Source organism: Lacerta agilis, chromosome 5 (genome assembly GCF_009819535.1).
Source record: "Lacerta agilis isolate rLacAgi1 chromosome 5, rLacAgi1.pri, whole genome shotgun sequence".
Taxonomy (NCBI): Eukaryota; Metazoa; Chordata; class Lepidosauria; order Squamata; family Lacertidae; genus Lacerta; species Lacerta agilis.
The window spans coordinates 11,902,502-11,914,892 of NC_046316.1; the positions used below are offsets into that span (position 1 = coordinate 11,902,502).

General features: G+C 39.3%; 1 protein-coding gene across 5 annotated transcripts in view; it reads left to right on the top strand.

The window, feature by feature from the left end:
- USP54 (ubiquitin specific peptidase 54) overlaps positions 1-12,391 on the top strand; it is an 88,902-nt gene that overhangs the window by 42,817 nt on the left and 33,694 nt on the right. For 4 of the 5 annotated variants that reach the window (XM_033148601.1, XM_033148605.1, XM_033148604.1 and 1 more), the window contains exons 2-6: positions 105-921; positions 4,261-4,353; positions 9,724-9,858; positions 11,676-11,789; positions 11,908-11,990. In XM_033148601.1, the coding sequence (XP_033004492.1) occupies positions 775-921; positions 4,261-4,353; positions 9,724-9,858; positions 11,676-11,789; positions 11,908-11,990 (572 nt within the window). In that variant the 5' untranslated portion in view covers positions 105-774. The remainder of the gene's footprint in view (positions 1-104; positions 922-4,260; positions 4,354-9,723; positions 9,859-11,675; positions 11,790-11,907; positions 11,991-12,391) is intronic. The other variant, XM_033148602.1, reaches the window with a different exon arrangement.

Sequence of the window (12,391 nt, forward strand, 5' to 3'; positions counted from 1 at the left end):
GGAAGGAGGTGAGGCAATGCTAATCTTGGCAGAAGAGAACAAAACCAAGTGAGTAATTAAGTGATGCAAGCCTTTCATTATTTTTCTCTCTCTCTCTGGCACAGCTAGGCATTCCATTTGCAAGAGAAGGAACATTAGAAGAAACTGCTCAAGTTCTACGCAGGACGTTAAAAGAACTTCAGGAAGAGCTTTTTCTGCTTGGATTAAAGGACATTATTTTTGAATTTCTCCTTTGCTCAGCTTCTAAAAAGCCAATTTGCCTGAATCAGTATTCAAGCAAAAAACTACTGACAAGAAGCAGTGAGGGGGTTGGCTTTTCTTTACTGGATCTGTTCTTTCTTGAATTTGGCTCATCAGTCTGAGAAGATTTCAAAAGAAAGGGAAGTTGTTTTTGCTTTTGCTTGTTTTGTATCCATTTTGAACACTTGCAATTTTATTATTTGCAGAGTGTTACCTGAATTATTATTATTTTTATACTAAAGGATGGCACGTAATCAAAACGCTCCTTGAAAGACCACGACTTCTTTTAGTTTGCCTTCCATCTCTTCAGCTATTATGACAGGTGTTTCTCTACATGGACTGTAGTTTTATATAGCAAAATTAGCAGCATCTGAAGAAAATTATGGTTTACTATACCTTGATGCAATACAAATGAGATAGAATTTAGTTTTAGTGTTATGCAAGCTACTTCTGATTTTGAATCAAGGAAAGGACTTTATGTACATAACATGCAGGTATAGAACCTTCCATATGATAAAGACTGAAGTGTGAAAGATGTCTTGGAAGAGGAATTATTTTTCGGTGGGACGGGGCACTGTGCAAGGAATGTTCACTCCCCGTAATACAACATCTATAGCACCTAGTAAAGGTCTCAGCAATGAGCCTGGACAGAACAGCTGTTTCTTGAATAGTGCATTACAGGTAAGAAATCTAAAAGAATGTGTGCCTATTTTATATACATAGTTTTTCCCTTAATTTTTTGTGCTATGGATTATGGTGCTTCTGTGAGAAAATCTAAAGAGCAAAGCAAAAATGTAAAAACTGTCAAACCCTTCTATGAATTTATTTCCTCTTAATTCAGGTACTAGTCACTGGTACAATTATTGTTTCTTGTCTTGGATTTGTATTCAAATTCATTTAATTGTTTTAAGAGGTTAAAAAGTATTTCAGAGTGGTAACAAATGTTACTTGGAAATCACATACAATTGCAAGGCTGTCAGCAGTGGTTTGGATTTGACACTGGGTTGAGGTGAGACCCTATTGCACAATCTTTTTGTAGGCTTTTCAGATCGGCTCCCATGTGAAAGTTGTGCTTGGGAATAAATGGCCTGGGCACACCCTGTTCTTGTAAATGTAGTATGTTTTCACTGCTTTTAATTCTGAATTTTGAAATTGTTGTAACCCACCCTAGGGCCTGCTGGTGTAGGGTGCATAATATATAAATTGTGTAATAATAATATTTTTTTTTAGCAAGCATTAGTTGGAATGTAATAACGTCAGGAAATGCCCCATTAGCTTGTTACAATTATTTATAATAGTCCTCTGGATTAATTACACAGTATGTTTAGAATAAGTTTAAGTGGTACGTATTATTCAAATTTTATGAAAAGATTTGCTAAAGCATTTGATCTAATTGCTCAGGACTATGAAACTATGGTAATAAAGCCAGGATAGACATACATCTGATTTTGTTTACACCAGAGATCGTTGGTACTAGTACAGGGTACCTGATAGAGTTACTAAGTTTTATGAGAGCAAGACATTCTTTTTGATTGGAGACAGAAATATGCAGAAATAGTTTTGTGCAGGTGTGATTATTGTTATTGGCTGCTTTAGTTCTGTGGATAGTGGCATATATCACTTTTGATTTTCCCTTACTGAGAGAGGCATGGAAAACTGTTGAGCAAGAAGTTCCAGGTAGTGTTATGGATACACATGATGGTTCACTGAATGTCATTGATAGCAAAACTGCAGGCTTTTGAGGCAGCCAATTCCTCTTTTTGCATGGTTGCTACTTTGAGACTGAAGAAACTTTATTTAGTAGTGGACCTGAAATGGTTTCACCAGGAAAATATGATCAATCCTATTTAAAACTAGGTCATTGACATGAGCATAGCCAGGATTTATGTTGGGGGGGGGGAGAACTGATCTATATGTGACAGAAATGGTCAGTTAAGTATTTTTATTAATTTACTTGATGGGGGGGGGCAACTGCCTCCCTGGCCCCCTGGCTATGCCCATGGTCCTTGATCAATAGACCAGATGAAAAGCTAGAAGAGGAAGTGTTGGTTTACTGTCTCATATTAAGAGGCACTCATTGTACTTCTGTTGCTTTATATGCAAACATCCAGAACATCAAGCTACATTTTTAAATAATTATACTTTATCTTTTATCTTTTAAATATTAAGATTATTTATAACAGTAAGCTGGCAGTGAAGAGGAGATTCACTAACTGTACTTTAGTAGTTAGACCTTACGGTATACTAGACCTAGAATTTGGTCATATCCAAAATATAGAACCATTATTACGTTATAAACTGCAGAGAGAACTTTAATCTTCTGCTTAGTCAGTGAAATGATAAAAGCCCTTAATTGGTTAGATGCTATGAAGGGCTGTAGCTCAATGTTAGAGCATAACTGCCTTGCATGAAGAACGTCCCAAGTTTGATCTTAGGCGTCTTTACTAGTCCTATCTAGAGATGCCAATCAGAAACCATGGAGATCCATTGCCAATCAGTGTAGACAATACTGAGTTAAATGGACCAGTATTGTGACTTGGTATAATGGAGCATCTTGTGCATGTTCATAAAATTAGTTTATTAAAGTTATTATTTTAAGAACCATCTCTTATTTTTTAGGATTATCCCTTACTGCAGATAATGGGAGCCTATATAAAATACAATATGACCACCCTAATTTGAACTGCTCCCCAGATCCAATATTATGGGATTCTTTAATATAAAAAAGAATTTATTGAGCCATTAAACATTTGACTATCTTGGTAAAGAAATTCAGATCCAAACAATAACTAAAGCTTTTTAATTAAAAGAAGATGAAGAAGAAGACATTGTCCAGGCTTTAATACCTTGCATTATTATTAAACTTTCACACAATCAAATTAGTATTTAAAGATATTAAAAAGAAGATCATTTTGATAGTGATAGTGAACTTATGCACTTAGGGCCTGGAACTTAACCCTGTGTAAATGGGTGGGTGGGTGGGTTGACCTTTGTTGCACTGGGTGGAGGAAGAAGGTTTTAAGAGGGTGATGGGGGGGGGGAGGTACCAACTTCAAAAGCTCTACAAGCCCCCTGTTGCATTGCTGACTGGAACCATGAAGAAGAACACTCCTAATAGTGGCTGGATATATAGTGTAGCATTTTGCTGCAGCTCCATTGCTGCCAAGACAAGTAGCCAATGATAGATCCATACTCTCTGAATTGGTCTAATTGCTTTCCCCACATCATGCATAATTTTATACAGCTCTATCGTATCACACCTTAGTTGTCTGTATTAAAAAGAAACTAAAAGGCATGAATCCCTTCTTCCTTCCAAATTGGGAAACTGGTTACCAGGTTTAGCAGAAACCAGGATTTTACAGCAAATTCCAGCTATGGTTTATGATCCTAGCTTGTTATGCATCTAGTAATCATAGTTTCCTCGTTCTCATGAAATGGGAAACTATGGTTAATTAAAAACTCTATGACTTACTGTGTCCTGCTTAAAAGAGATTAGAAAAGGCTTGAGGACAGAACAAGTGGGCAAAAGGCTCATATAAATAAAGTGGCTGAATAAAGTGAGGTATGTGTTTGAAATATATTAGGAATACTCATATTACCTAGTTTATTCTGATAAATCATACCTCTTTCATTCCTGGAGATTATCCCCTTTTATCTTTTACTCTTTTAATTTTTATTCTCTGGGATAAATTGATTGTTAGAGCATGAGGCTCTCAATCTCAGGATCGTGGGTTTGAGCCCCATGTTGGGCAAAAGATTCCTGCATTGCAGGGGTTGGACTAGATGACCCACATGGTCCCTTCCACCTCTACAATTCTATGATTCTATGATACGAACTCAAACATTGGGATAGAGATAGATAAGGTTAAAAAAATGCTACTCTCCAGATTAGATTTATCCCAAAGGTACTTAGATGCTGTTGATGAATTTATTATCTGTCTAATTTTCGCCAGATATTCTTATCTAAGACATTCTGAAATGGATAAATTAAAAATCACATTCTTCTTCTTTGCTTTACAGGTTCTCTGGCATCTGGATATATTTCGACGTAGTTTTCGACAACTTACAACACACAAGTGCATGGGAGATTCCTGTATATTTTGTGCTCTCAAAGTGAGTAATTTGTCAGTTCTGTTCAGTTCAGATTTAGATGAAAAAGTAAGTGTATATTAGCTGCATCTTCATTCACTGAAGATTCTTATCCTGACCTTCCTCCAGTCAGGAGCTCAGAGAAGCGCATGATTGATAGATAAACAATCATACAAAATGACATTTAAACAACAAAAGTCATAATAATGTTGTAGCAGAATTTCAAGGTATGTGCCTCGCTTTACTTTCAAGCTATAGTTTGGTCACACTAAAGTGAAGCCATGAGACAGAACTTTGTGAAGTGCTTCAATTTATGGACTGTAACTCAGGTTTCTCCAGCAAGAAATTCCTCACTGTGATTTTTTTCATGTGATTTTTCCATTCTGTGAATATAAATTCACATTCTGCAAGAGTTAATTTGTGTCTTACTGCTCATATGCTTTCATCTACATTGAGTGTCATCATTCAGAACCTGTCATACCTGCTCATATAAAAATAAGACGTGCTCCTATTGTAGCTTTCATAATCTGAACTGCAATCTTAAATCTCTGCCTTGGTAAAGCAACTGTGAGTGGTTGTGATGCATGGATCAAGGCTCCTACTTGCTTTCAGGCCAGCTGTCTTAGTGACTGTAGGATGCAGAAGTGCTGCCTTGACACTAGAACAATTTTCTGATCTATTATTCATTTTGATGTCTGCTGTGCACAGTCCTTGCTTTCTTTATTCATCTAATGTATGACTTTGGTTTGGAGTTTGTTTATCTCTGCTCAGGGAAAGGGGGGGGGGGAATTGGTCTGTTGTACTAAGCATGCCACAAAGAGTTTGTTTGCCTTCCAGGGATTGTAGTGCCAGGATGTAGGACAGAGGGTGTTTTGTTGTTGGTGGAGAAGAATGCAGCATTGATTTGTAGATTCTGCTAGAGCTTCTGTATTAGAAGTTTTTCATATGTAACAAAAGCAGGAAGAATTAACTTTCAGGGCAGAACGGGTGTTTTCTGAGGTGAAAGCTGAGACACACATTGTTTGGACTGACATTAGGGACAAGAAATGTACTGTTCTAATTTTAGTAGGTAAGTCCATATTGAGCAAGCAAAATAAATTATGTACATCTTTACAGATCTACTTACATTGCCAAAGCTGTGTTCTGGTTTCTGAGACTCCTGGCGCCACTGCCAATTTGTTCTTTCAAAATGTCCTCTTGTGCAGCTAGACACTCCCTCTTTTCCAGGATTGGGGGACCTGTGGCCCTTCAGATGTTGTTAGATTCCAACTCCTGTCCAGAATGACCCATGGCCAAAGATAGTTGGAGTTTTCATAGAATCATAGAGTTGGAAGGGACCATGGGGATCATCTAGTACAACACGCTGTGATGTGGGACTCTTTTGCCCCATGTGGGGCTCAAACCCACAGCCCTGAGAAGTTGTAGCCCAGGAGCATCTGGAGAACCACAAGTTTCCTGTTCTGTGTGTAATCATACATTCATTCACTAATATACATACACGGAAACACACATGTCATTAAGGCAGACTTACAAACATTATTCTCATTTATGGAGCAGGATAAATACACACATTCTTTTAAGGAACAAGATACATACCTGGATGTATGACTGGATTAGTAGGCATTCTCTCCTTCAGTCAAAGGGTGTATTGTTACAGGCCACCCAAATCTGTGTCAAGCGGTGCACATGATTCCAAGGGTCTTGGCGCTTAGCCAGGGTTTGTGTTTCCTTTGCAAAATTAGGCACAATGGAGGCTATAGTGTCTTTATGATATATGGTTTATTTACACGTACAGTATATGCAACCTGAAGCTTTCATTGGAGGAGGAGAAGAAGAAGAGTTTGGAGGGGCTCACAGCAGCAGCACCCCAAAGCATACATAGTCGCAGCATCAGGATCTTTTCTCTGTAGCCTCTCTTGCTCTGCATGGCACATCCCAGCTTAACTGTTCCTCTCTGCTTCCTGGTTACATCCTTTCTCTGAACTAAACCTTCTTTGTTTACAGAGGGAGGGAAGACTCCATTCATTTGCATTCTAACACCTATTTCTTTTGAGGCTTTGAACTCCTAATGGTTACTCCCCCCAGACTATTTTTGCTTGACTTCATTAACACTTGTTGATTTGAGTAGGAATACACAACCCCGGAAGTGTGCCTAGAATACACACTATGCTTCCTTAGGTTTTAACCCTAGATAGTATGACTCAGTTTTTAACACAAGCTTAATTAAACACCTCAAGTCACCTCCTCACTTAATTGGCTTTTGATACTTAGCTTAATTGCACACTTAAATGCATGAGTCTAGCTATCACTTCACACCAGGAGACTACCGTATTTTTCCATGTGCAAGATGAAGACAACGTTTTTTTCTGAAATTGGGTGGTCGTCTTATACACGGGTTAATACAGTAAGTAATTGAGGGCTGGAGCTGCTTGCAAAAGAAGTTCAACAACTGTTTTTGCAATTTCCCAAAGAAAGCTCAACAACTTCCTTAATTTTTAAATTTCTTAATTTTGGCCTCCCAAAAATAGGGGTCATGTTATACACGGGGTATTGTTATACATGGAAAAATATGGTAGCTTTTGCCACCCCAAACCTTAATTAAATCATGGCACTAGGCTGCCTTGCACTGCCAAATTCATAACATTATTAAGGCAGCAGTGTTAGCAGGAACATTTGTCTTGAGAAAAGGCAAAGAAAATGATGGTTGTGTATCGTTACCTTTCTTATTTTTTATCATTAGCCATTAACTCTGGGGCAATGTTGCTGGGTCCAAGAAAAAATTATTTCCTCCTATTTTGGTAGCAGATTTTTGTTGACAGTGGATTAAATAATTGTTAACTATTAATCTAAACCAGGGGTCCCCATGCTAAGGCCCGTGGGCCGAATATGGCCCGTGCAAGCCAATTATCCGCCACCTGCTGCCTGCTCTTACTGGTGCGGCACGGCATGGCTGCCCATCTCTGGGTCGGCGCAGCACCGGAAATAGCTTATGCGCAAGCGTCATTTCCAGCGCATGTCTGGCGTGGCACTGGAAATAGCTTGTGCGCATGTGCAAGCGTCATTTCCGGTGCACTTCTGGGTCTGCGGAGGCCCGTGCACAAGCTATTTCCGGCGCCACGCTGCGCCAGAAGTGCGCCAGAAATGAGGCTTGCGCATGCGCACAAGCTATTTCCAGTGCCTCGCCGCTCCAGAAGTGCGCTGGGAAAAGCGAGTGTGCGCGAATATGGGCGTGCGCTCCTCCACCCTCAGGCCCGCCACGCGATCAGCGCTGGAGGAACCGGCCCGAGGCCAGGTAAGTTTGCCAACCCTTGATCTAAACAATCTTATTAATAAGCATCTTCCTTACAGGTTCCCCTTTTACTCCCAAATGAAAAGCTTCCCACTGAGCTTATTGCTTAGAATCCTGGCTTACGAAGCACCTTTCAGTTTCTTCCTGCCCTTTCCCTCTCCCTCTCCATTAAGACCTTCTAGTCCTGGTCCTTCTTGCAAAGGACTTCTAGCTGAGCCCTGTACTCAGTTTGCTCCCAGTGTCTCCTCATGCAAGCTCTCAGTCCCTTTATCTCAAGTACTCCCTCCTCTCTCAAATTCTTAACCTTTCTCGCACTCAGGTGCCTGCTTCCTCTGCTCTTGACACCACACCACCTGGAGCTCAAAGCTAACCTAGGCCCCATGGCTCTTCCCCTGCTAGCTTTAAGACCCAGAGGTGTGTTGCAAGGGCCTTCTCCCAAGCATTCACCTTCTGGCCCACCCAGGTAAACTGCATGCTGATCCCTCCAGCCCCCAGGCAGTAATGAGGCTGATGCAGGAGCTCCTGAGCTCCCACCTGCCTATCCAGCAAAGCTTTCTCCACAACCACATTGGCTCATACTTTATGACTGAGATTTTAAGTTGAAATACTGATTGGGAATTTGAAATCTTATGGCTAAAATAGATCAAAGGAAGGTATGTGATAACATGATTTTTTTATTTATGCATTTTATTGTCTTTGTTCCCTGTCCTTTCTCCAAAGAGCTCAAAATACTCCATTGCATGCTTTTGGGATAGGTAAACAAAATGTTGAAACTGCTTTTTGCCAGCTAGGAAGCTTTTGTGATGCTTAGGAGACAGTCCTCCACAAGATTTCATTAGTGTTAAACTTAGAAGCCCGTTAGCATCATAGGAAGTTAATTGCTCATTTAGAAAGGTAGAAATTATTGCAAACTGGAAGAAGACAGTGCCCCTAAGGTCACCAACACTAAGAAGCTTTGAGTTAGCTGTAATGGAAAGTGGATTGGAATATTTCTAGCCATAGATGAAAGCAAATGGGGTTGCTTTTATTTTTAAAACATTTATTTAAAAAAACATTTTTAAAAGGAATATACCAGGGTTAAAATGGATAAAATAATTTAAACCATTTGAGACAAAAAAAAGTATTAAAGTACCAGCAATCAGCAAACAAGTGGGTCTAAGACTGTAAGTCATACATGACTGGGGTGCAGTAGTTAAAGTGCCAAACTAGGATTGGAGAAGCTCAGTCTCAAATCACTCCACCATGAAGCTTGTTCAACTAGACACAATCTCTCAGCCTAACTTACCACCCAGGATTGTTTTTAGAATAAAAATGGATAGTACCAAAAATGGATGCATCAAATATTTTGTACATATTTATTCTTAAGTCCAATTTTGCTAAAGCTCTATTTGCAGATGTTTCCCCCCATGACAATTTATTGATAATACGAATGTTTAGAATAGTTGCCGTTGGGTACTAACTAAGGACTGCAATTTGCATTTTCACATTGGGGCTTTTAAAGTGCCTTTCCTGTTGCATGCCCTTGCACACATGAATATTTTCTCCTGGCTGTTGGAACCCTTTGCAGCAGAATGGAGTCCAGTGCAAGGAGGTGTAGTCAAACTAAAATAATCAAATCCCCTATATGTGTTTCAGATGCTGATGTCTTTTGTTATGCCAGTCAGATGCCTGGCTATTACAGGCAAGGCAGGAACCAATAAACCATCACCTGTTTCCCATATCTTAAGAACTTTGAAGCCTGGTTGTTTATAGGGTTGTTACCAAAAATACAAGCAAGATGTAACACCCCTGGCAGTAATCTCTGATGTCTGGATTTGGGGATGGTATGCTGGTGCAGTCTAGTAAAGACTAATTTAGCACGAGCATGTGAACAAAAAATGGGATAAAAGTAAAACATGTAGCTAAGATGGCAAAAGCAGGAAAAGAGTGAAAGTGTGAGTGTGCAATTTGTATCAAAGTTTTCATATATGACATGATAACATGACAGATACTGGTAATTGGATTCACTTTGTGTAAATGTACACTCACTTAAGACGTTTTGTCTGTCCCGCAGAAATAATGTGAGTTCATGTAAAAGTTGACCTTTAACTTTCCTCCTATCCTAGGGTATCTTTAACCAGTTTCAGTGCAGCAGTGAGAAAGTGTTGCCATCTGATGCACTTCGTAGTGCTCTTGCAAAGACTTTTCAAGATGAACAGCGTTTCCAGTTGGGCATCATGGATGATGCTGCCGAATGCTTTGTGAGTATGACTTCTGTGGAATAGTTGAAAATTCTTTCAGGAAAGAATGCCTTGCCTTGCTAAGCACAAACTAGCAGATAAAATCCCCATAGCCTCAAATGGGAAGTGGTTTTTTCATATTAATAATATTAATAATAAGTATTTTACAGCAGAGGGTAGTAGTGAGGAATACTGAGCTGCTTCTAGTGAGACACTTAGGTAGGCTATACAGAGTAACAGTGAAGCAGGCAAATTTAACAACTATTTTAACCCATCTAAACAGCTGCGTGTTTGTGAATAAGACTGAGAAAAGCCACAGTTTTGGACTGAAATAACGATAGCATTAAATTCTACTAAGAATATAGTTTAGCCTTTACTCTCTTGCTCTCTCTCTCTGCTTAAGTAGAAGTATAATTTTAAAATTTCAGATCTTTGAAGAATCTCTTACATCAGGGGTCCCCAAACTAAGGCCCAGGGGCCGGATGCGGCCCAATCGCCTTCTAAATCCAGCCCGCGGACAGTCTGGGAATCAGTGTGTTTTTACATGAGTAGAATGTGTCTTTTTATTTAAAATGCATCTCTGGGTTATTTGTGGGGCATAGGAATTTGTTCAATTTTTTTTTCCAAAATATAGTCCGGCCCCCCACAAGGTCTGCGGGATGGTGGATCCCTGATGAAAAAGTTTGCTGACCCCTGTCTTATATAAATCCTTCAAAATGTCCATTGTTCTAGAAACAATCATGTTAGCTGTTAAGAGAGTGATCTTTCTTGAATTCAGAGAAACTGTTGTGATAGTACTGGCCAAGTCATTGTGTTAATTTTACCAGGAAGAGAAAATGTTACAGCTGGCATAATCTTATGTCTCTGCTTGGTGCCTAGTGGGTTGCATCTACTCCCTGATTTTGTTATACATGATTCCCACCACTAACACCTGCCACATATTTACCCTTTTCTAAGGTTTTGAGGTACAGTATTTATTCTGTTTGGAATGTCAGTGTTTTGCGTATTCATGTTTCCTTGGGCTTTTGGTGCATGGTATCCAGACTTAATTGAACAGGGAAATCTTAGTTGATATGGCTCCTGTTTCCCTGTGATCTTGGCTAGGTTTGTGAAGCTGCCTTTCTATATCTGCTGGTGAAAAGGGGGAAGTACCCATACTCACAGTAGTAAAAGGATATATCATAACTGGTTAAATAAAACCCACTTGTAAAGTTTTGTAGCTAAAACTGGAAAAGGATATGAACTCAAGACTTGCCAAGCCAGCAAATGCTAACAAATACAGTATACATTATACTGCGTCATCACAAAATGTAATATTTGCTAGTGTTGCAAGCTGGTAGGCTGGCATAATGGAGTGGATGGAGAATGCAAATAGGTTCCCACTTAAACCTTATAACAACTTTCTTTCCTTAAAATGTATGTCAATACAACTTAAGCCAATATTACATGTACTTGAGGAATCACTGAACAAAAGATAATAAGGTTATCCTAGGTCAGTAAGTAGATAGCTAGCCTCTGCCTGTCACCCTTTGTCAGCCCACTATTTAGATGCTGCTTTGTACTTCAGCCAAACCACTGACATTTGAATATTTGTCAAAATTAATAATGGCAAAACCTGAAGATTTGGTGTAACATCCAATATGGATGGAATACAGGGTAGCTTTCTGAGTTACATTAACTCATTTTTTACATTAGCTGTCAAGCTCCTAAATTCTTAAATAAATTTAGAATACTTAGAAGGTACATGCCACCTGACCCTAAAATGTCACCTTTCATTATTTCTCTTTTTGAAATTGTTTAATAATTCTTATTGCTATTTCCTCTCTCCCTGGCTGCAGGAAAACCTCTTAATGCGGATTCACTTTCACATTGCAGATGAATCTAAAGAAGACATCTGTACTGCCCCACATTGCATTTCACACCAAAAGTTTGCAATGACCCTATTTGAGCAGGTATGGTACAACATAACCATCCCAAACCAATTCAAGCCTGTGATATAGAAATGTGGAAATGTGCATGAGAAACTGTTTTCAGTTTTGACTACTGACAGTTTTTATTTCTCTGATTTAGTGTGTTTGTACCAGTTGTGGTGCCACCTCTGACCCATTGCCCTTTATCCAGATGGTACATTATATCTCGACCACTTCACTCTGGTGAGTCTCAGTTCTTTGCAATGGAAAAGAAAAGGAAAAAAATCCCTTTGTGTCAGGACTCTTATCTACATAACATACCATATATGTTATGTATATTATTGATAATTGGCCCCCAATTCATGATATAATAATACTTTTCAGATATTTTTATTTATATTATAAAAGCATTTGTATACCTCCTTTTGGCTCTCAAGAGGACGCCCCTCCCTAACCCTAAAATTATAAGAGGAGCTTGCTGGATCAGGCCCATCTAGTCCAGCATCCTGTTCTCACAGTGACTGACTTGCAAGGAAACTTGCAAGAAGGATTTAAGCACTCTCCCCTCTTGTGGTTTCCAGCAACTGGTATTCAGAAGCATTGCTGCCTCAAACTGCGGAGGCAGAGCAATAGCCATCATGGCT